General features: G+C 22.3%; 7 protein-coding genes across 7 annotated transcripts; 4 read left to right on the top strand and 3 right to left on the bottom strand. All coding sequences in view use genetic code 6, as the record gives it.

Annotated features, from left to right (window-relative positions):
• Positions 1 to 383: 383 nt before the first annotated feature.
• Positions 384 to 735, bottom strand: TTHERM_000042739 (hypothetical protein; the record flags this gene model as incomplete). Its single annotated transcript, XM_012797182.1, has 2 exons — positions 384 to 409; positions 603 to 735. 2 exons carry the CDS (start codon positions 733 to 735, stop codon positions 384 to 386), a joined length of 159 nt encoding a protein of 52 aa, XP_012652636.1.
• Positions 736 to 3,088: 2,353 nt separating this feature from the next.
• On the top strand, positions 3,089 to 5,006 carry TTHERM_000042738 (hypothetical protein; the record flags this gene model as incomplete). The annotated part of the gene is made up of 5 exons (XM_012797181.1): positions 3,089 to 3,462; positions 3,515 to 3,862; positions 3,919 to 4,187; positions 4,316 to 4,787; positions 4,967 to 5,006. The coding sequence occupies 5 exons, from the start codon at positions 3,089 to 3,091 to the stop codon at positions 5,004 to 5,006; spliced, it is 1,503 nt and encodes a 500-aa protein (XP_012652635.1).
• A 1,262-nt stretch (positions 5,007 to 6,268) lies between these two features.
• On the top strand, positions 6,269 to 6,651 carry TTHERM_000042737 (transmembrane protein, putative; the record flags this gene model as incomplete). The annotated part of the gene is made up of 2 exons (XM_012797180.1): positions 6,269 to 6,303; positions 6,495 to 6,651. 2 exons carry the CDS (start codon positions 6,269 to 6,271, stop codon positions 6,649 to 6,651), a joined length of 192 nt encoding a protein of 63 aa, XP_012652634.1.
• Positions 6,652 to 7,498: 847 nt separating this feature from the next.
• TTHERM_000042736 (transmembrane protein, putative) lies at positions 7,499 to 11,708 on the top strand (the record flags this gene model as incomplete). Its single annotated transcript, XM_012797179.1, has 7 exons — positions 7,499 to 7,507; positions 7,557 to 8,730; positions 8,794 to 9,024; positions 9,276 to 9,370; positions 9,424 to 10,723; positions 10,935 to 11,135; positions 11,187 to 11,708. The coding sequence occupies 7 exons, from the start codon at positions 7,499 to 7,501 to the stop codon at positions 11,702 to 11,704; spliced, it is 3,528 nt and encodes a 1,175-aa protein (XP_012652633.1). The 3' UTR covers positions 11,705 to 11,708.
• Positions 11,709 to 12,206: 498 nt separating this feature from the next.
• Positions 12,207 to 13,226, bottom strand: TTHERM_00042700 (hypothetical protein; the record flags this gene model as incomplete). Its single annotated transcript, XM_972181.2, has 1 exon — positions 12,207 to 13,226. One exon carries the CDS (start codon positions 13,224 to 13,226, stop codon positions 12,207 to 12,209), a length of 1,020 nt encoding a protein of 339 aa, XP_977274.2.
• Positions 13,227 to 14,354: 1,128 nt separating this feature from the next.
• On the bottom strand, positions 14,355 to 16,720 carry TTHERM_00042690 (hypothetical protein; the record flags this gene model as incomplete). The annotated part of the gene is made up of 6 exons (XM_972180.1): positions 14,355 to 14,831; positions 15,017 to 15,129; positions 15,185 to 15,504; positions 15,560 to 15,978; positions 16,098 to 16,522; positions 16,630 to 16,720. The coding sequence occupies 6 exons, from the start codon at positions 16,718 to 16,720 to the stop codon at positions 14,355 to 14,357; spliced, it is 1,845 nt and encodes a 614-aa protein (XP_977273.1).
• A 1,456-nt stretch (positions 16,721 to 18,176) lies between these two features.
• Positions 18,177 to 21,059, top strand: TTHERM_00042680 (L-asparaginase; the record flags this gene model as incomplete). The annotated part of the gene is made up of 4 exons (XM_972179.3): positions 18,177 to 19,370; positions 19,835 to 20,171; positions 20,234 to 20,519; positions 20,582 to 21,059. The coding sequence occupies 4 exons, from the start codon at positions 18,177 to 18,179 to the stop codon at positions 21,057 to 21,059; spliced, it is 2,295 nt and encodes a 764-aa protein (XP_977272.2).
• Between the last annotated feature and the right edge of the window lie 200 nt (positions 21,060 to 21,259).

Genomic DNA, 21,259 nt, shown 5'->3' with positions numbered 1-21,259 from the left:
TCCTTTAAGAGTAATTAAATATAAAAGAAAACAATTAATCAACAGGTATATATTTTTTAAAGTTTTTTTTACTTGAAAGAACAAAAAATACTCTATTTATAACTCTACTTAATAATCAACAAAAAATGAGAGAAATTTTTATTTTCTAAATAATATTTTTTCATAAACTGTTTATTTTCGAGCTATTAGTCAATGGAATCAACTGCATTTAACTCGAAAACACATGTTCTACTTCTTCTTTGCAAGAAGCATAAATTAATAGTTTTGAATCGTTAGTTAATTCACAATGCATTTAATGTCACAAAGACTGTTTAGCTTGTTTTGGCCCATATCCCTATAACTGCTAAGCATGTGCAGATCCTAATAAAAGCTTATTTTAAAATTCATGTGTTGGTACATGTCCTTTAGGCTATTATAGTAATAAAAAGAGTAAAATTTGTTAAAAATGTGGAAATAACTGTATGTAATGTATTAATGAAAACTAATGCACAAAATGCTATAGCAATTTTCAATTAAAAACTCAATATTTCTCTGAAATAGACATTAGTGTATTAAATACTCAATCTGAGTCTAATTCTAGCTTTAATAAAAATAATAATTACCAAAATGTAATCTGTACATCAAGATGTAATGATGGACTCCTCTTCGATAAGAATTCCTAATCATGTGTAAGAGTTTGTCCAAATTTTACATAAGAGAATCCAGATACAATGACATGTGATAATCTTTCTCCATGTTCAACAATCTAAGATCTGAACTAAGTTTATCATGAGGCCTATGTTTGGGGAATATTTTTTGATCCTTAGACTGGTTATTTTATTTCTTATGACTAAAATGGCGTAATACTTATATGGATATAAAACGCTATCCTAATTAAAAAATTAACTTATCATAAATTTATGATTAGAGGAGTAAATATAATAATTGCTAACAAAAGTATTGAATAATCAGAAAGTTAGTATTTTTAACTTAATTAGAGTTATAGATATTTAGTATCCTATGATGAATCAATACTAGCTTTGTGGGATTTAAAACAATTTAACTTATTAAAAAGCATCAATTTACAAAATAATTTTAAAATAAGTAACTTTAAATCATTTGTTTTTGATTAGTACTTTGTAGGATAAAGTTAACAAGGTTATTATTCAAGAATATCCTTATTTACTGATGATGATGTGGTTTTATTTAATATAACAGATTTTGGCTAGAATTCATTTGTATCCTTTTAGTATACTAATCAAAAGTAATTTTTATATGAACCATATCAACTGAAGATCAAACAAATTGACAATTCTTAACAAGTTTACCCTGTTTTCTAATGTTAGACCAACCCAATGTTTATACGAAGTCTTTATTATGAAGCATCTATTAATGCAGTTTTTATATTTGGGTATAAGGGTTTAAATGTCATATTTCTAGATAATTTAAAAAAAAACAGTACTTGCTTTTTAGATAACTTCCCAAAAAATGACCAAGGATTAGCTCACCTGATTACATTAGATATAACTAATCTGATTGTTAGTTATGCTAATTTCTAGAGCGTTTATATTGATCAATATGGAGATTTTTAAGTGAATAATTCTCCAAATATTGACTAATCGAAAAATGGAGTAATTGAGTTTATTTTGATAGATATATATGAGCACATTTGGAAATATTAAATGGACTGTATTAAATAAACAATAATTAGAATGAACACTAATTAAATTGATTTAGATTTATAAGATACTTTTTGGGATTAAAATGAAATAATAATCTAATCTGCTAATAAGTATGTAGTTAAAGATACTTATATTTTTTCTTTGCTTGCATCTAAGAAATTGCTTCAGCTAAATAGTTAGCTCAAGATAATTAATTCTAATTTTACTGTGAATCCTTTGAATTTATACAATATAGTGAGAATAAAAGATAAGATTATCACTTATGATGTGCAGATGGATATTTATAATCTGAATGGTAGATTAGAGTTCGTAGTATAATCTATAGTAAATTCAGTAAAAAATAACGAGCAAATATTTAATTATTTATAAAAATAACCAGATGGTAGCTTAACTGACCCCATATACATATCTGGTTATGCATTGAATTTGTAAGGATAGTTTTTACAACTTTGGTAATTACCTACTTATAAGCTAGTAAATCAAGTTTTTCTTCCTTATGATTCTAATTATTTTATGCCATATTACTATATAATATAAAATGATTAGTCTCCATGGAATAATTGTATAATCATATCTTATTAAATTGGCACATTTTTTTATAAATACCCTACCCTGCAAAAAATAGTTTATTTTGATATGAATTCAGTATATAGTATTTAAACTTAGAATAACATTTTAATTTGCAGTTCTGATTATACAATTTATATTTTTGACATAGCTCAAAATATATAACTTATTTAGCAATTGGATTTAAAAGAGCACTATTCTTCAATGAGAGCTATTCTTTATAATAAATACATTATTTTCTAAGATACTAATTAAGTTTTGTTAATTTTTGATATAAATAACAATATTTAAACTCCTTTCAAAAATTATAAATTACCTATTGATAATTTATCAAACAGTTAAAACTATACTGAGCTAACTCAAGTTAGTATTTTATCAAAATAGCTGATTTCTTTAAATTCATTTAATAATTTAAGCATATTTGATTTAGATAATCTAACAATGCTATCTTAAAAAGCATTTAGTAATTAAATTTTGTATCTTTTTTCTTAAGATCCTTACTATATTCTTATATTAGATAATGGACACATCCAGTTTTTTAATACAATGAATGATTTAATATAAGATTTTAACTAGTTTGATAATTATACTATTTTTTATGCTTAAATGCAAAACTAATATTTGATTCTGAAATCCTCTAATCAAATCTTAGCAATTTTAGATTGTATATAACTCAAGTTGCTTGTTTCTTTTTATGAAGCTTCTTCATATATTTAGTAAATATTCTATGATTAAGTAAATTTTATCAATTTTTTTTTGGTTTTTATTTAAATTTATTTCATATTTTAAAGGCAAGGAAACTAATAGTTTTAAATAAAAAGTAAGGGGGCTTATCTGTGCTTGATTGCTACGGTAATTAAATGAGTACAATAAATAATAATTCTCTCTCATTTGAAGATATTTAAATACTTTTAGATTTAAATATTATAATTGCTATCGATACTTAGTCTGTAGTCTATAAAATATAATATCCACCTGTAAATTACTTATTAATAAAGAAAAATTTACACTAAAGCAGTTTAATATAGTTTTATTTGGATTTAAAATAAAATATTTTCCTAAGTCTTAGTGCAGATACAAATCCATAAAATATTTTTTATGCCTAAGTTTATCTTTAGAATAAAATAATTTCTAACTCATACTAAACCTCATCAAAGTATTTAGCTTTTTATGTTTTAAAAGATGCAAATTAAATATTTTTTGTTGATTCGCTTAACTAGCTAGTCTTTTACAGGTATCTAATTTATTTCATTTGGATTATATTAAATTTTATTTTTATTAAATAGCTATCCTGCATTTCAGTTTATTTAAACAATCTAAATTCCTTAAGATAATATCATACAGCAAGTATACATTAATAAAAAATAAAAATATGCCCTGATAACAGATTTTTTAGGTTAAATTACTATAGTCAGTTATCCTTAATTAAACATTTCTACAATTGATTACTTAATTAATAATGAAATTTCTATCTCAGGTTCTGTAGATTTTCAATTTTCTGAATAGTTCTTTATTTTTATTGACCTGGATAACATTATGTATATATTCAATTCTTCAAATTTTGAACTGATTAAAATGTTTTTAGTTCATGATATTTTTGATATCGCAATAATCTTAAATAACTCGCTATTAATGTAAATACTAAATTTTTTAATTTAATTAATTTATTTATTATAATATTTAAAATTAGGTCATACAACATATATAACTAAATAATATTTTAGACTTTGCCTGATTTAAATCTCTAATCAATATTGACAAGCACTAATATAATTCAATTAGGATAATATGTAGTAGATAATAAATATAATATTTTATTCTAAGTTATTGCTCCTGGATAAGTAATTGCTATTGACTTAGATTAATTTATTACATTAACTTATTACTCCTGTATATTTGGTTATATTACATACCTTTAAATAGATTCTGAAAAGTAACATCTTCTATTTTCATCAACAAGTAAAATAATCAATTATTTCTTCTTAAATTAATTTTTTATTTTAAAATTCAAAATTGGTAATTTAAATAATATTTATCTCTCAAAAAATTATTTTTAAATTATGATAATTCTACTTTGAAAATATTAGGTATATTCATCTACAATTATAATGGTCAAATTATTAATACTCTGAATCATGATAGTGAAGTTACTGAGTTTATAATTGATTAAGAATGCTAAGTCATAATCAGCTATACTGCCTAAGGATTCATCTATCTTTGGGATTATTAAAATGGAAAGCAAATAATAAATCTTAATTTTTAGCCAGATTCTATTTCATTAATTTACTTAGATAATATATTTAATGTAATTATAATTGGGCATTTTAGTGGAGCTTTAAGGTATCTTGATTATGAATACATCATTAGTAGTTACTTAGAAAACAAAGATTCTTCAGTGAAAGGTTCATTTAGTTAGTATTTCACAGTTTTAGGATAAAATATAGTTTATTATGATAGCCGATCAAATTACATTATATCTCCTCTTTAATCAGAGTAAAATGGATTATATGTAATAGAAAACCTTGGAATGATTGGATTATCTTAAATAAATAATTAATTGTATTCAAATAACTATAAAAACTAGCTTTTCTTTAAATAAAATTAAAAAATAAATATGTATTCATTTTCAAATAACACATAAAATAGTAGTGACGGAAATCTAATTCAAGTATAAGATACCTTCTATTTCTCAATTAGTCAAAATAATATAAAAAGTTTTTTTTTGTTTACTTTATAAGACAGGTTTTATTACAATAAAGACAGCGGAGAAATTGCTGAGTTAATCATTAGCTTTTAAAATAAAACTTATGCAGAAAATATACTCATATAAAGTAGTTTTTTCTAAGATTAAAGTTTAGTCAAAATGTCTGTTAATGAAAATTATAATCTCAGTTAACTTATATTATTCATCTAAACTTAAACATCAATTACTCTTTTTTATATAAATGATACAAGCAGCTAACAAATTCGAAATTATGAAAAATATAATTTGACTCACTTTTAAAATAGCCTAATTGTAAATATATAACTGTATAGTGAAGAGTATTATAAATATTCAAATCAAAAAAATTTGTGTGATGATGAAGCTAGTCCTTGCTATAATTACTTGGCTATTCTAGCAAATACCTCAGAAAATGGAAGAATTAACTATAATTAAATTTTAGTTTATGATTTATAAAGGAAACAAAGCATAAGTTTGAATAGCTAATCGTAAGATGTTTAAATAGATAAAATAATAATATACAAAAATTTATTTATGTTTGTGTTCAGAAACTACAGAGGTATCGATGTATATTCCTTGCAGAATATTTAAAGTCTTTAATAACAGTAATCAAATAGTAATGAATTAGTAAATCTCAATATTGTGAGATAGCTAGCTACTCCTTGTGATAAAAAAAATAAGCTTAGAATTAGTACTGGTTATTTATTCATTTTTAATAGTTTCTAATTAAACATTTTCACTATGAATGATTTATTGTACTATTGGAAATTTAAAAATTCATAGTATAGTTACATATAGAATTTGTACTTAATAACTAATACTTTTTGTATACTAGAAGATAAATATCATATATTGATACTAGATTTGGCAAATAAGCTAATTTTGAAAGACGTCAACATGTTTTCAAATTTAAGTATCCTTAACTTTTCTACTTAAATTTTTAGCATATCATAATAAAATTCAAAAGGTACTGCATTATTTAGTTAACCAAATAGCTAAAGTAATAATTAGCTAATTATCAATTTAAATTTTTATGATAAATAATCAATCCATTAAGCCATTCTTTCTACTTAATCAACTGATAATTAATCATGCATTATTTAAGCAAATCCAAGTAAGTTTTCATAATATCCTTTAATTTTTGAAAATTAAATGGAAAAGATTTATACCTAGAACTAGCAATTTAATATTAATGAATAAACACTAATTTTGTATTACTAAAATTTAATGTTTTTTACTCCGTTTATTGGAAGTCCGGATATTATAACTAACTTGATAATTTCATATCAAAATTTAACTCCGAATTCTTATTCTATATATGATAGAACTGCATAAGACTAAATTTAAAGCTAGGTAATTTTTTTAACTAATTTAGAAATTATTTTTTTAGTTTTAAGAAATTTTGTTATTGTTAATTTTTTTAAAAATTAAATGTTTTTTATTAAAAATCCCTTGATGATTAAATAAATAAAATTAAAAATTTACCATCCATAATATGAAATAATTTTTAAAGTTAATTTAATTATTTTATAAAAAAATTTAAGCTAAAAGGAAATACCATTAGATTACTTTCGAGTATAAATTTTGACGACGATACAACCCCATGGCCAGCTCAAAATGAGAAAATCACTGTTAAAGAATTAACTCCTTATGGAAATTACTTTCTTAATTTTACATCTTCTTATCTTAGCTTATATTTGAATATATTATTTATTCAAAATTATAAAATAATAGTAGCTAATAATTTATAATGGGGAATTAATAATGACATTTCTATAAATTTGCAAAATAAAAATAAAAATATGTACATTAACAGAGCCTTAATTAACCAAGAATTAAAAAATTCTTCAGCAGTTATTACTAACTTAGATAATCATATTATCGTTGATTTTATTTTAGATGGTAATAATAAAAATTATAGAATTTATATTCCAATTCAATTTGCCTTATTTACATACAAATTTATAGCTGATATGATTATTGAGAAGTTTGTTATTCAAAACTATCACTTCTATGTTTCAAACTATGTTTAATTTTTTTATACAGTTAATTAATTAAGGATCCATAAATTTATACTTAGGAATAACACTTTTCACATAAAAAAGCTATCAAATATTTAGGCTCTGTTTTAATTTTCGCTTTGCTCTAATGTGACTCTTGATAGTATTTAGATATACTCAAACTAAATTGTATATTATGATAGTGATAGCTTTGATAAACCTAGCAATAATTAAGGTTCTCAATAATAGTAATCTTAGTATTAATATAATGAATTTCCTATATACTTATTTTTTTTCAATGCAACAACCTTGATTAATTTAAAAAACATTTCCTTTTATAATAATACTGGTTTATCGCTTATATCCTCATTCAACAAACTATCACTAAATATGGATTAATAATTATTTGAATTGAAAAACATTAAAATAACAATAAGCAATATTACCTTAATATAAAATTAATTTTATTATACACCAATAGTAATACAAAATGCTAACTAAACCAAATTAAATAATTTGAATATATCCTTAAATAAATTCTAACCTAAATGTAGAAAGTATTTATTAGAAAGCTATGATTATTTAATTTTAAATAATATCAATTAGACTTAAATACCAGATGATATGAAAGAAGCTTCTATTTCTTGTTTTTTTCCTTAAAATATGATTTTTACTTAAAATACAAATCTATATTTAGTGGATAGTCTATTTATTGAAAACGAAACTTATCAATCACTATTATATATTTTTGAGTCATAATTTAAATTAGAGAAGTCAAAATTCCTATCCAATATTAATTATAGAGATAGTGGTGGAGCTATTACTTTGTAGTACTGCTTAAGTTCAGAAAAAATAGTTCAAGGGTTAAATTTAACAAACAACAATAATGAAAATATCTTTTTTTCTAATTAACTTATTTTTAATTTCGATGATATTAAAGGTATTTAATAAAATTAGTAGGAAATTTAAAACACTATAATTGAATGCTTGATATAAAATAACACTGCCCCATTTTATGGAGGAGCTATTAATTCGCTATACAGTGATTTTTAAATTACTTCAACAAATATAACAAAAAATAAGGCTGCAGTAGGAGGTGCTATATTTTATAACTTTTACTTACCACTAGCAGTGGTTGAATTTCATCAAAGAAGATTAAGTTTACTAAATATTAAAAATTCATAATCATTATCATAAAATATTAGTCTAGAAACTAACATAATAAAGGATAACAAAGGTCTATTTTATGGTAAAAATGTAGGATCCTATCCAATAGGTTTAAAGATAAAATATCAAGAAAAAGAATTAAATGATTATGCAAGCGGTTAGCCATTAAAAAATTATTTATAAATTTCTTTTATTGATGAAGAGGATAATATTTTAAATGCCTTAGATCAAAGCATTTTACCATTGGGAATTAATTAAATATAACTTATGAAGCAGTTGTTCAAAATTGAAATAGGAACTATTGCAAACTCTAATTTATTGATAGATGGAAATTTAATATAAGAGTTTGATTTATATAGCCCAGTAACTTCTTCATTTTTATTTAATTTAAGTTTTATAGGTATACCTAATAATTAAACATAATTCTACATAAGAAGTCTAATAATACCTCAGTCGAATTACATAATCAATAACTTTTAATTATCAGAAAATTATCAGTAGTTTACTAGTCAAATGATCATTAAGTATGTAAGTATAAAGTTCAGAAAATGCAGAAGAGGTGAGGTTTATGCAATAAGGGGAGATTAAATTGAATGTTTACCATGTCCTTAAGGTATAGTTTAAAACCAAAAGTTAATATTAAAAAATATTATAATTATATTTTATTTAAAATAAGGAAAATACTCTCTAAAAGTATTAGATTCTTTAAATGAGACTGCGTCTTGCTAAAATTGCCCAATTGGAGCTCGATATTGTGTAGAAGATACCATAGTCCTCAAAGACGGGTATTGGAGAGAAAACTTTTTTACTGATTAAATCTTATATTGTGAAAATTCGCCTTAAAACTGTCTTTAAGAAACACATAATAATAATAGAATCGACCCATATTGCTCTCCCGGATATAGAGGTATCATTATTTTTTCATTGTATAATATATAATTTTACTATTTAAAAAAGTGCATTGCAAAAATTTTTATATATTTCTAAATAAATCATACAAAAATAATATTTTTTATGTTTAATATAAAAATTAACAATAGTAAAATTTTTATAAAAAAAAGGAATATTTTCCTAATAATTCGTAATATATAAATAAGAGTTTCTTGATTTGAAATATCTCATTTTAATAAAATAAAATTTTAATTATATTTAAAAAAGGGCCTCTTTGTGAAAGTTGTGATTATTTTAATTTGTAAGGACATGGCTATTTTACTAGATCTACGAAATATGAGTGTTAAAAATGTTTATCTTTGGTAAAATAAAAATTAATATGTTATTTGTTAATTATAATTTTTTTAATTTAAAGCCTTTGTAAATTCTACTTTATTGTTTGAAGACTTTTTGCATGATGGCTTATATAGGATTTACACTTCACAAATTATTATATTAATAATATCAAGCAAAAATATATTACATTTTGAAAAAAATGAGAATTATATTTTTGAATAAGTCAATTAAGAGAGATTAAACATCTTTTTACTCAAAAGTATTGATTGATTTCTTTTAAGTCTTAAGTTTTTTGAATACTTTTAAGCTCCATCAATTTTTGGTTTAAAACATTTAAGAAGGATTAGGGAATCCTGTTCAATCTTTATACTATCCTTACAATTGTATTCACAATACAACTAATTAAAATTTTATGCTAGAAATTAAGCTTATTTAGAGCATAGTTATGCCGTTATTCTTCATCGTTTTCATAATGCTAATTTCTGCAATACTCAAAATTTTTTTGATAAGATCAATATCTCTTTAGCACCACTGCATTAATTTAATATTGTTAATCTATTTCTTTATGTTTCCTAGCACATTATAAACTATGCTCAGTATACTAAGCTGTAGGTAAATTGGATAAAAATTGTATATATTAAATGATGTTTAATATTAATGCTTAACTGTTTCTCATAAAGCTTTGATATATAAATATATCATTCCATCTTTGATAACTTGGGTGTTAGTTGCACCTATAGTAATAATTTTAAAGATAAGAAGCCACATCAAAAATATTAACTAAGGTAAAAATATAAGGACTAGGAATATATATGATTTTATATATTCAGAATATAGATAGCATAAGTATTATTGGGAATTCGTAAAACTGTTTAAAAAGGCATTGATTATAGTTATTTTAAATTATTTTGATTAGTATGCAGTTATTTAAGGAGTTTTAATGAGTATTATAGTTTTTTCTTACATAATAATGGTTTAGAATATGAAACCTCATTCAAACTAAAATCTAAATAATCTTGACTTGGAAAATAATATAATCATATTAATTTGCCTACAAATCTGTATATTCTACAATCAAATCAACTACCCAAAAGTTAACTTTATTTTAGCACTAATTATTTACTCTTTAATAATAATATTTGTTTTGAAGTTATGTTTCCTCATTATATGGACTATGATTGTTTCTAATTCAAAAGTGCTTACTTTTTATCTTTTTTTTGTCAAGCAGTGGAATAGGAAAGTACCAAAGTAATTACAAATAGCTAATTAAATTACCAATGTCTAAAGGGTTTAATAAAACTGGAAGAAAATTTACAAACTTTTCAGCTAGTCTATAGATGAAAAGAAAAAAGGAGAGCTAACTACTTTCTAAGTTATAAGTAAAATTTAATTTTGAAAAAACATTAATTTATTTTTGAATTTTTAAAATAAAAATTTTTTCAAATTAATTGTTTGAAAATAGATCTTAATTATATTAAAATACAACGCTAATATATTTTTAAAATAAATAAATAAATACATCATCACAATTATGAGATTAAATTGCTTTAAATTAATTTAAAAACTAACTTTTTATTATTTCTTAAATAGGAATGATTTTGTACAAGAAAATAGATTTGCTAAGTGAAAAAAGCAACGAAGAAGAGTCAATAAATAATTTCTAAAATTATTAGCAGCAATTTTTTAATCTGAAAAATATTAGAATGAGATCGATTAAAAGACTTTCTTAAAAGGAAGATTTATCATTACTCTCACCATCTAAATTATAAAGTTATTGCATTAGAAGCATAGGTAAACAAAAACTCTTTGATAAATTTATTCAATTTTTTAAATTAAAAATAGATGATTCACCTAATATGAATTATAACTATGGGGATTCGACTGTAAATCTATAAGGATAAACTTAGAAAGTGAAAAAAAGTCAGAAATTCAACAATATATTCAATTAATCAAATAGCTTAAATGGGAGTCCGAAATCAATTTTTAATATGAATCATGAAGTTTAAGAAAAATCTAGTTCTTAAAATAATTTAAAAAATGTATTACATTCAAACAATTTGATGTAACATTCAAGTACTTTTAATTCCACAGTAGATTTGAATTTAAAATATCGAAAAGATTCAACCAAAATAACTAAAATATAAACAACAGATTCTAAATTAGAAATGTAAAATTTATCTTAATTCTCTATACAGTTGGTTGAAGACAGCACTATTGTACCTAATTATCAAGAAGATATAAGAAATAACTCCATAAATTATGATATTCTTGCTAAATAATCTTTTTCGAAAGTTAGTAGTAAAAAGCCTACAAGCTTTTCAATAAGCGATTCTTTTTCACCAAAAAAGTGGAAAAAATGACAAAATTTAAGTTTTTATACATAAAAACTAATTAAATAAATAAGATTGATTAATAAAAAATAATTCATTTTTTTAGTATATTATTTTTATTTAATTAAGTAAATACTTAGTTTATTTAAATTTAGCTTTTGTTCAAAAAATAATTAAACTATTAGAATAATATATTATTTTTAATTTAATTATTAAATAAATATAAATTTTTATATTAAAGATTTACCAAAAATTTGTTATTAAATGAAAAAGTCATTACTAATACTAAAATATTTTTAAATTTAATCGCTTACTCTTTTTTAAAATTAGATTTGTAAATTTATGATTTTATTAATAATAATTTTTATTTTATAATTAAAATAATAATTTTTTTTTTCATTTAAGAGAGTTTGTAAATAAACCATAAAAAAATCAAACAAATCAAAAAGTAAAAATAAAAAATTAATATTTTATTTAAATAGAAAATAAAAAATTTAATCTTTTTTAACAAAATTTCAATTTAGTTTTGAAATCATTTAGCATAATTACTTTAATGATTTTTATAAAAGTAATAATTTTCAAATTTATCTTTTAAATTATAATGATTTTATTATTTTTGTTGATTTAGTCTTGGTGATGGCTCATTTGTATTATTTTATTTATTTTGAGTTAAATCTTCATTAGTATTGTCTAAATTTCGGCTATTAACATTATCAGAAAAATACTTTTAGGTAAATTTTTAACCTTATGACGAGTTTTTAAGAATGTCTTTTGAGAGCGATTTGCTACATTCAATAATTTTAATTTTATCTATAGTTTTGAAGTGATTATAGACAATTTTTGCTAGGGCTTAAATTTCAATTTCAGAATACAAAGAGTAATCAATAATTAAATTCAAAAGGTATCTTCTTAGATTTCCTGTTTCCAATTGTTCTGTATCTAAATGTGGTATTTTTTTAATTTTTTATTATAATTTTGCATATACTTAGTTTAACATAATTTTTTAGAAGTCATAATTAATGTCTTCTCTCTTTTGCTATTCAATGAATGGATTTTTTTTAGGAATAAATTATGTACCTCCCCAATGTGCATTAGCTTATATTTTAACTCTTTTAAAACTTTTGTTGCTGTTTGAATAATTTTTAGTTTAATTTTGTGAATTTGTTTGATTTTAGAGAGTAAAATTATTGTTTGAGGAAGCTTAGCTATTGATAGATATCTTAGAAATGTTTTCAGTATTTTCTTTTTTATCTGAATTTGGTTTTATATTTGATTTTCTTTTATTTAGCTAAAAGCTTTTGCTTTATAACTCCTCATACTAGGGCATATATTCTTCATTTTCTGTTATTACAATCATATTTTATCTATTATTAACAGCTGAGAAAGGTCTTTACTAAATTTTTTGAGTTTAATTTTTAAAATTTTGACTTTATTACTCAGCTTTGAAAGTAAAACTTTAATTTTAATCGCTATTTAAATTCAATGAAGAAAAATATTACTTGTTTTCGTTATTATCAATTTGTATGTTGTTATTTTTTAGAGTGGACTTCATCTTATCTGCATTTCTTGCACTTGAAGGCTCTGAAGAAATTCTTTTAGATTCTTAGTTTTATGTTAAAAATTTTAGTTCCTTTTAAGAGGGCTTGAGTATAGGACTGCTTATTCTTGAGAAACTTATTTAGTCTTAGGATTGGTTGATGCTGATGTGATTTGGCTCTTCGTGTATAGCCGAATTGCCATCCAGTCAGTTTTTTAAATGAAAATTATTGATTTTTTCTACTGGTGTTCCTGATGTATTTAAGCTACTCAAATCACCTTGATAGTAGTACTTACTTTAATTCAAACTTCTACTTTAGCTATAATCATTTGCGAAATAATTATTTATTGATTCGTCCTTCAAATAAGATGAGTATTTTGAATTTTCTAAATCAGAATAAGATTGGTTCATTGAATTATTTTTGAAATATAATTCTCTTTACTTGTTTTATATTTTTAACATCTGCTTTTTTTTTTAAATTTAATTATCAAAACCTAAAATAGCAGATGTAAGGTGGAGACAATTCAAGCGATGCTATCTATTTATTTCTTTTTCGGAAACAGACATTTAGGATTTTAAAGAAAGTTTTTTTTGTAATGTTTTAGGCTCTGAGTTATCAACCTGTGATTTGATGTTTCTTGAAGTAAAAAATGTTTTTTAAACCATTTAAAACTCGTTCATTTAGAAACTTATTTAATGCTTTTTTGATTTGTACTTGGCATCAATATGGGAATGAGGTCTTTGTAGACTATTTACTAATGGTTTGATGCTTTTTAAACACTCTTGATGCTTCTCTCTCATTTTTTTAAACATAACCCTTCCACCTCCATTTCTTAGATCGGGAGTAAAGAAATTCATTTTTAGTTTAGTTTAGCTTGCTAAAATCCTATTACTTACTTACTATTTTTTAAATAATTTTGTTTTTTATATCACTTTTAATAAAAAAAAACAACTAACTTATTTCTAACAAAAAAAGTAATAGAAATAATCATTTAAATATTGTTTTAAGCAGCATCAAAATAAAAGATGGATAAGGAAACGAATTATTTAATGTGAAGTTTAATTTTATTGATTAAACATAGCAAATTGATAACAATAAACAAATAAAGAAATATAAAAAATTAAATCAGTTAGTTTAGCTTTTCAGTAATAATTGTATTTATGCATATCTGAAGCTCTATTTATTTCTTAAAGAATTCTTTCATCTTCATATGTAAGTTAACCTAAATATAAGGGAGGGTTATTCGTATTTGGAATGCTAGTGTTTTAATAAGACATGTTAAATGGCTAGTTAGCATTCTATGGATATACAGATGGCGATTATTAATACTATTGCTAAATATTACTGATGTCATTAAATTAAAGTTTATTATCAACCTAAGGATATCTATTTTCTAAACCAACTTTATTGGTTTGCTATGCCTAATTTTTTAGTTTAAATTGTAATAAATCCATTATTTTTTCATTTGCTTATTTGAGCTTATCTTTTAACTTTTGATTCTTTTTCTTTTCAGCCTCCAATTCTTTCTTTAATTGATTTACATCTTCTGAAGGAGCTGAAGGATTTTAAATTATAGGAGCAGTAGCAGCAACATTTCCACCAATTTAAGATTTATAACGCTATTAATTAATAAACAATAATATTAATAAGCAAAAAATATAGTATTTGTATTTATTTTAATATTTTATTTATGATTATCAAATGTTTATAAATGAATTCAGAGAATATTTATATTTAAATAATGAATTATCACAATATTTATTTTTGAAAAATTCTTTTGCTTTAATAAAAAATAATATATTACTTATAAAGTGTCGACATTACTTTCTAGATTTTAAATACGTTATTATGATTCTCTATACTTTCTTCTAACATTTTCTAATTCTCTTTCTAATTCATTCAATTCTTCTTCTCTTTCTGTTTTATCAACAAAATAATTAATAATGAAGTAAATTTTAAAACTTTATTTTACAGCGAGCTGATTTGTCCTTTTCTATATTATCTTTCTCCAATATTTCTTTTTATCTTCTTAGCTTATCTCTTTCCTCTGATATGGTCATATTATCTTGTCTAAGTTAAGAGAGATCTTTTTGGATCTTATTCCTTAGCTATTTATTTTCTTCATTTAAATCATTATAGCTTTATTTAATTTGATCAAATTCTTTTTATAATTATATTGACCTGTTTCTTTCCTCTAAGAATTTATCTCTTTCTTCATTATAGACTTTTGTATTTTGCTCGAATGCCTTAGCTTATATGATGACATGCTCATCTTCTAACTCTGTTATTCTCCTTTACATTAAAAGAAATTAAATTAATAACTAATGCAACTTTAGCTTTTAATTACCTTTGCAGTTGATGAATGAGATCATCTTTTTTTCTAACTTCTTCAGAAAGAGTTTCCTTTTCTCTTTTTTAAATTTCACTGTCACTTAAAATAGAATCAAATTTAATTTTATTCTTTTTAGACTCTTCATCTAAGAATCTTACTCTAATGGCAAGTTTTTCACTTTCAGCCTTATAAATCCTTTTCTCATTTCTTTCGCTATCGACTTGTTTAGAAAATTTGATCAAACATTCATTTTTTTCTTCTCTGCATCTATCTCTTTCTCTTCTAAGCTCTTCACATTCTTGATCTTTTTAGAAGAATTTTTGCTTTAATTCATCAACTTCTCTTCTTAACTTTCTAATAGTTTCTTTATCTTTTTAATCATCTATTTTTTCGTTTGCAAGCTTAATTTCATTCATAAATTCACTGACTTCAAGCTAAAGAATTTTTAAATAATAATTAATCAATTAAAGATAAATTATTCTAATGAAATAATTTTATCTCCATTATAATTTAACAAATTATATAAACATCAATAAGTATTTAATTCTTTTACATGATGGCGTTCTTTAATTGATTTAATATCTCTTTCATGATCTTTGTTAATAATTTCAAGTCTTGAGTTGAGAATGTTAATTTAACGTTTGTATTCGTCAACTTATTCTTGCATACGTTCAAGCTCTTCTTATTTTGCTTCTAATTGATTTCTATGAGGTATTTCTAATTCATTAATAATTTTTATTCTCAGCATATCTTAATCAAAAGAAGGAATTATCTTGGCTTAAACCTCTTCTATTTCCCTTTATTTTAAATCAATTGCAATTTTCAGATTTCTGATTGTCGCATCAAATTGCATTTCTAATTCTTTTTTGTCATTCATCAATTATATCACTTTAACACTTAATTCATCATTCTCTCTTTTCAATCTATCTTGCTGTATTTTAAATTCTTCGTGAATTTATTTTAGAGTTTCGTAGTCATCTATTTTTAGTTAAATACATTAATCAAAAAATAGTTGCTTAAAAATGATTAATGAATAAATCATCTTATTGTGCAAAAATATTTCAGCTAAGAATGAATTATTTTACTAGAAGTTCTTTCTATTACAGATTTGGCTTATTACAAAGCTTTTTTCAAATTAGCGTTTTCCTCTAAGATTTAATCGTACCTTTCTGTCATATTTTACTAAATGAATGCAATTAATATTTTTATATTACAGTATATCTTCTTATGATTTTTAAATTTAATTAATTGTATTGGTAAAGTTGGATAATATCTGTATACTCACTCTTAAAATCAAATCCTATTTCAAAATTTACTTTTATTTTATTATTATTTCAAATAAATACTTCAAAATAAACGATAAATAAAATTTTGACTTTCTTTCAATCATTCCAAATTAACAAATATATATTGATATTTTCAAATTAATAGCATCTTCATAGCTAACTACTTTTTAATTGTTTTACGATCATCCATATGATTTAACAAATAAATCAGTAAAAATAATTTGATCAATCTTGGTACTCTATTTTATATGTTAAACAAATTTTTTATGTTTCAAAAAATGAAAAAATAAAAGTATTATTGCTTTTAAATTTATCAAATATATTGAATTTTTACTTTAAGCTCAACAAATTCATTTTATTTTAATTAAAATAATTATTAAAAACAAATTTTTTTTTTTTATTAGTCCATCTACTCTTAAAATAGATTAAAAAATTTATACATTTTATATTTTTAAAATAAAAAATTTTTTTCATTCGACAAGATAGTTTAATGAATTTATAAATTTTAATGATAGAAATTTATAATGAGATAACAATTAATTTTATTTGTTTTTGCTTTTAATAAATAATCAATTTTAATGATGAAATAATTAATAATTATTTGATAAATATAAATATTTTATTTACGTTATTTTGCTTCAAAATAGTTCAAAAAGCAAAAAAAAAATTGTTAATTATGTTAAACAATATTTCTTAATAAAAGTTTTTTATTGTTTTTTAGAAAATTGTAAAAAACAATTAATTATATCTATAGTTTTTTTGTTTTAGATAAAAGTAAATAATCCTTTTAAAAATAAAATAATTAATCAATCCTTCATTCTTTGTATATTTTATTTATTTCATATTTACTTTAATTTTCATTTTAGGATAAATGAAAAAGCGAAAAAAAAACTATTAATTAATATCTTAACCAATTTTTATTTTATTTAAATGTTTATTATAATTATTTAAAATTATTATTTCCATAATTAAAGTATATTTTAAAAAAAATTATTTAAATAAAAATATAATTGATTGATTTAATCTAATTTAAACTTAATGTTTGGTATAAAATATCTTTTAAAAGCTTAATTTTAAATATAAATAAAGTGTAAAGTCAATTCTTAGTTTTGAAAGTAGTTTTAAAGTTAGGGTATTTATGAATATGGAATTTCTCACCTAAATTTTAAGATTATATTAGTCTTCAAAATTAAAAGATACTTTAGGTAAATCTGATAGATAATGCGTAACAAAGGGATTAACTTATATTAAAAAACATATCAACAGATTTATTATAAATCATAAAAAGTTAATCTTATAAGAATATAGCAAAATCTAATATTAAATAATTATTCATATTAATATAAATGGATAAAGAAGTTGAGAAAAAGAGTCCTAATTCTCAAAATTTGCAAGAAAAAAAAATCGATAATATCATAGAACTTGAAATTCCAGTTTAAAATGATAAAAAAGATAATTTATTTAGTAATCATAATGGAACTAATGCTAAATTAAAGGGAAATAACCACAATTTATTTGCATAAAACCATAATATTTAGATAAATTTAGAATAAAATAGGAATCACGAAGCCTCACCAATAAAATCTCCATTTACTACCAATGAATCAGGAACTCGTATGCTTAGTAATTTGAACAAGCAGACTTTGTAAAACCCACAGATAAACGGCATTAACACAAATTCTAATTAAACCATGATAAGCAACTCCTAAAAAAGTACTTAACCATCTGAGAAAAGCACTCCTCCAAAAAATAAAAAGAAAAAAAGCAGTGATTTTACAGAAAACGATGAAGAATTATTTACTTTACTCAACCAAGATGAAGCAAGTTAGAGATCAGATTCAAATTCTTAGGAAGAAGATAAGAAAGTTCTAATTATTTATGCAGGAGGCTTTTTTGGAGCAGAATATGATTATTCTTAAGGTTCTTATGCCCCTTTAATTTTGACTAGAAACTAACTTTTCAATAAGATGCAAAAAATTTCTTATTTTTGTGATGTTAATTTTACATACCAACACGCCACTGATGGATTCCTTGTAACTCCAATTAGTGAATATAAAAAAAGAATATATTATAAAGTAGTAGAAATGGAAAATCTTAAAATTAATTCAACTTTCTTTGATAGAAGTTGTGTTGAGGAATTACTCGATATAATAGATTAGAACTACGAAACGTTTGATTCATTTGTTGTTATACATGGTACAGATAGTATGGCATATTCAGCAAGCTTTGTAAGCTTCATGATAGAAAATTTATCCAAGCCTATAATTTTTACAGGAAGTATGGTCCCTCTCTCCATTATGAGAAATGATTCCTTTAATAATTTATTAGGAGCATTAACAATAGCAGGACATTTTAATATACCAGAAGTTTGCATATTTTTCCATAATAAACTATTAAGGGCAAATAGGTCAACAAAAGTAGATGCTTAAGGATTAGATTGTTTTAATTCACCAAATTTCCCTACTTTAGCAGAATTCAAGGTTCACATAGAAGTGAATTGGACTAACATCTTAAGAAATGACGAGTTTTAAACTGTCAAAGTAATTAAACATGTTATTTAAAAACTCAAAAATTTTTCTTTTTTTAATTTTAAAACTAGATTTTATTTTAATATAAATATCCATTTTATCATTTTATTGTTAATTAAAGTAATTATTTAATTTTTTTAGAAAAGGACAATAGTTTTTAATGTTAACTATAATAAAAAAAGTGGTTCTTTTTTTACTTTAAATTGTTTTTATTTTTGATGAAGTGTAATTCTTATTATATTTATAAATAAAATTAATTTTTAATTGTTAAAAATAAAGTGTAAACAATTTAAACTCATAAATTTACTTGAAAAAGGATTTTGTTTTATTTTTTCCCTTTCAATCTAATAACTTTGATTTTTAAATTGAAAAAGAAATAGATTTAATTGATAATAAAGAAATACTAAATTTTTTTAAATAAGAAATAGAGACATTTCTGAAATTATTTTTTTTATTAATTTAATTAAAATTTATAGATTAATAAGAAGTTTACTGATCATAAAATTGAAATTATGAGGTACAATCCTTGCTTTTCTGAAGTCTCTCTATCTCACTTATTAAAAACACCAGACTTGAAAGGAGTAATTATTGAGGGTTATGGTCCTGGAAATCTACCATTTTATGATGATAATTTTTCTAAAATTTGTTAAGAAGCAGCCCAAAACGAGGTATATATTGTTGCTGTATCTTAGTCTATCAAGTCTTACACTAGCTAATTTAATTCAGAGTAATAAACACAGTTAAATATAATATATGGTGGTAATATGACAACAGAAGCTACACTTGCTAAATTAAGCTATTTAATCACAAAAGGTATATTAAAAAACTAAATGTGTATTTATATATTCTATGACTATTAATTTAAAATAAAATAGGTATTTCCTACAAAGAAATTATGTATTTAATGAACTAAAATATAAGAGGAGAGCTAACACCTCACTCGAATGATTAAAAATTTGAAGTTAGACAAGAAAATCTAATAGAAGCAATAACTGAGAAGTTTAATAATAGAGTTAATTATAGATAATCTTAAGTAGACTTAATTAAAAGCTATATTGTTCCTAATGTTGCTTGCTATATGGCTTAATTTGGATTTATGCACTACTTAGAAGAAATGAAGGTCCAAAAAACAAATTTTAAATTTTGTGATTATGATAGGAGGTAAACATTTTTAGTTCATTCAAAAAACTTAATTTATAAATTTTTTTATCTTCAACTAATAGAACAGCATTACATGTAGCTGTGAGAGAAAGTAGAGAATAAGTTTGTAAATTTTTAATTGATGAGTAAGTAGACGTTAACTTTGTCGACTACTTTGGAAGATCTCCTCTATATGAAGCCATTTTGACAAAAAATAAAAAAATTGTATATATGCTGATTTAAAATGGTGGTTAAATTATTGCAGAGAAAGACGAAATTACTAATTTGCTTCTTGATTCTGCAATGACAGGTGATTTGGATACAATAAAACTTATATATCATTCAGGATTAAAAAATTTTAATGACTACACTAATATTGATTAGAGAAATATAGGTCATGTTGCTGCATCAGAAGGCTAGCTAGAAATCATAAAATTTTTAAAATATACAGCTAGATTTGATTTTTCCTAAAGGGATATTTGGGATAGAACTCCATTAGATGATGCTTTAGAATTTTAACATATTGATGTTGTAAGTTAGCTACAAAGTATTGTTTACTGAAAAAATTTTCAAAATTAATTTTCAACTTATAATAAATAAAGATAGTTTAAAAAGAAATTATAAATAATTCAAAATTAATTTTATCATTTTACAAGTGTAATTTGTATATAAAAAATATTAAAATTAATTATATAATTTAATAACATTAGAATTCTTACTTTTAAATATAAACAATTTATTATTTTAGATACTTTAATTTT

The sequence above is a fragment of the Tetrahymena thermophila genome, assembly GCF_000189635.1.
Source record: "Tetrahymena thermophila SB210 genomic scaffold scf_8254667, whole genome shotgun sequence".
Classification (NCBI taxonomy): Eukaryota; Ciliophora; class Oligohymenophorea; order Hymenostomatida; family Tetrahymenidae; genus Tetrahymena; species Tetrahymena thermophila.
Note: the sequence above shows the minus strand (reverse complement) of the source record. Positions and strands in the feature narration are given on the sequence as shown.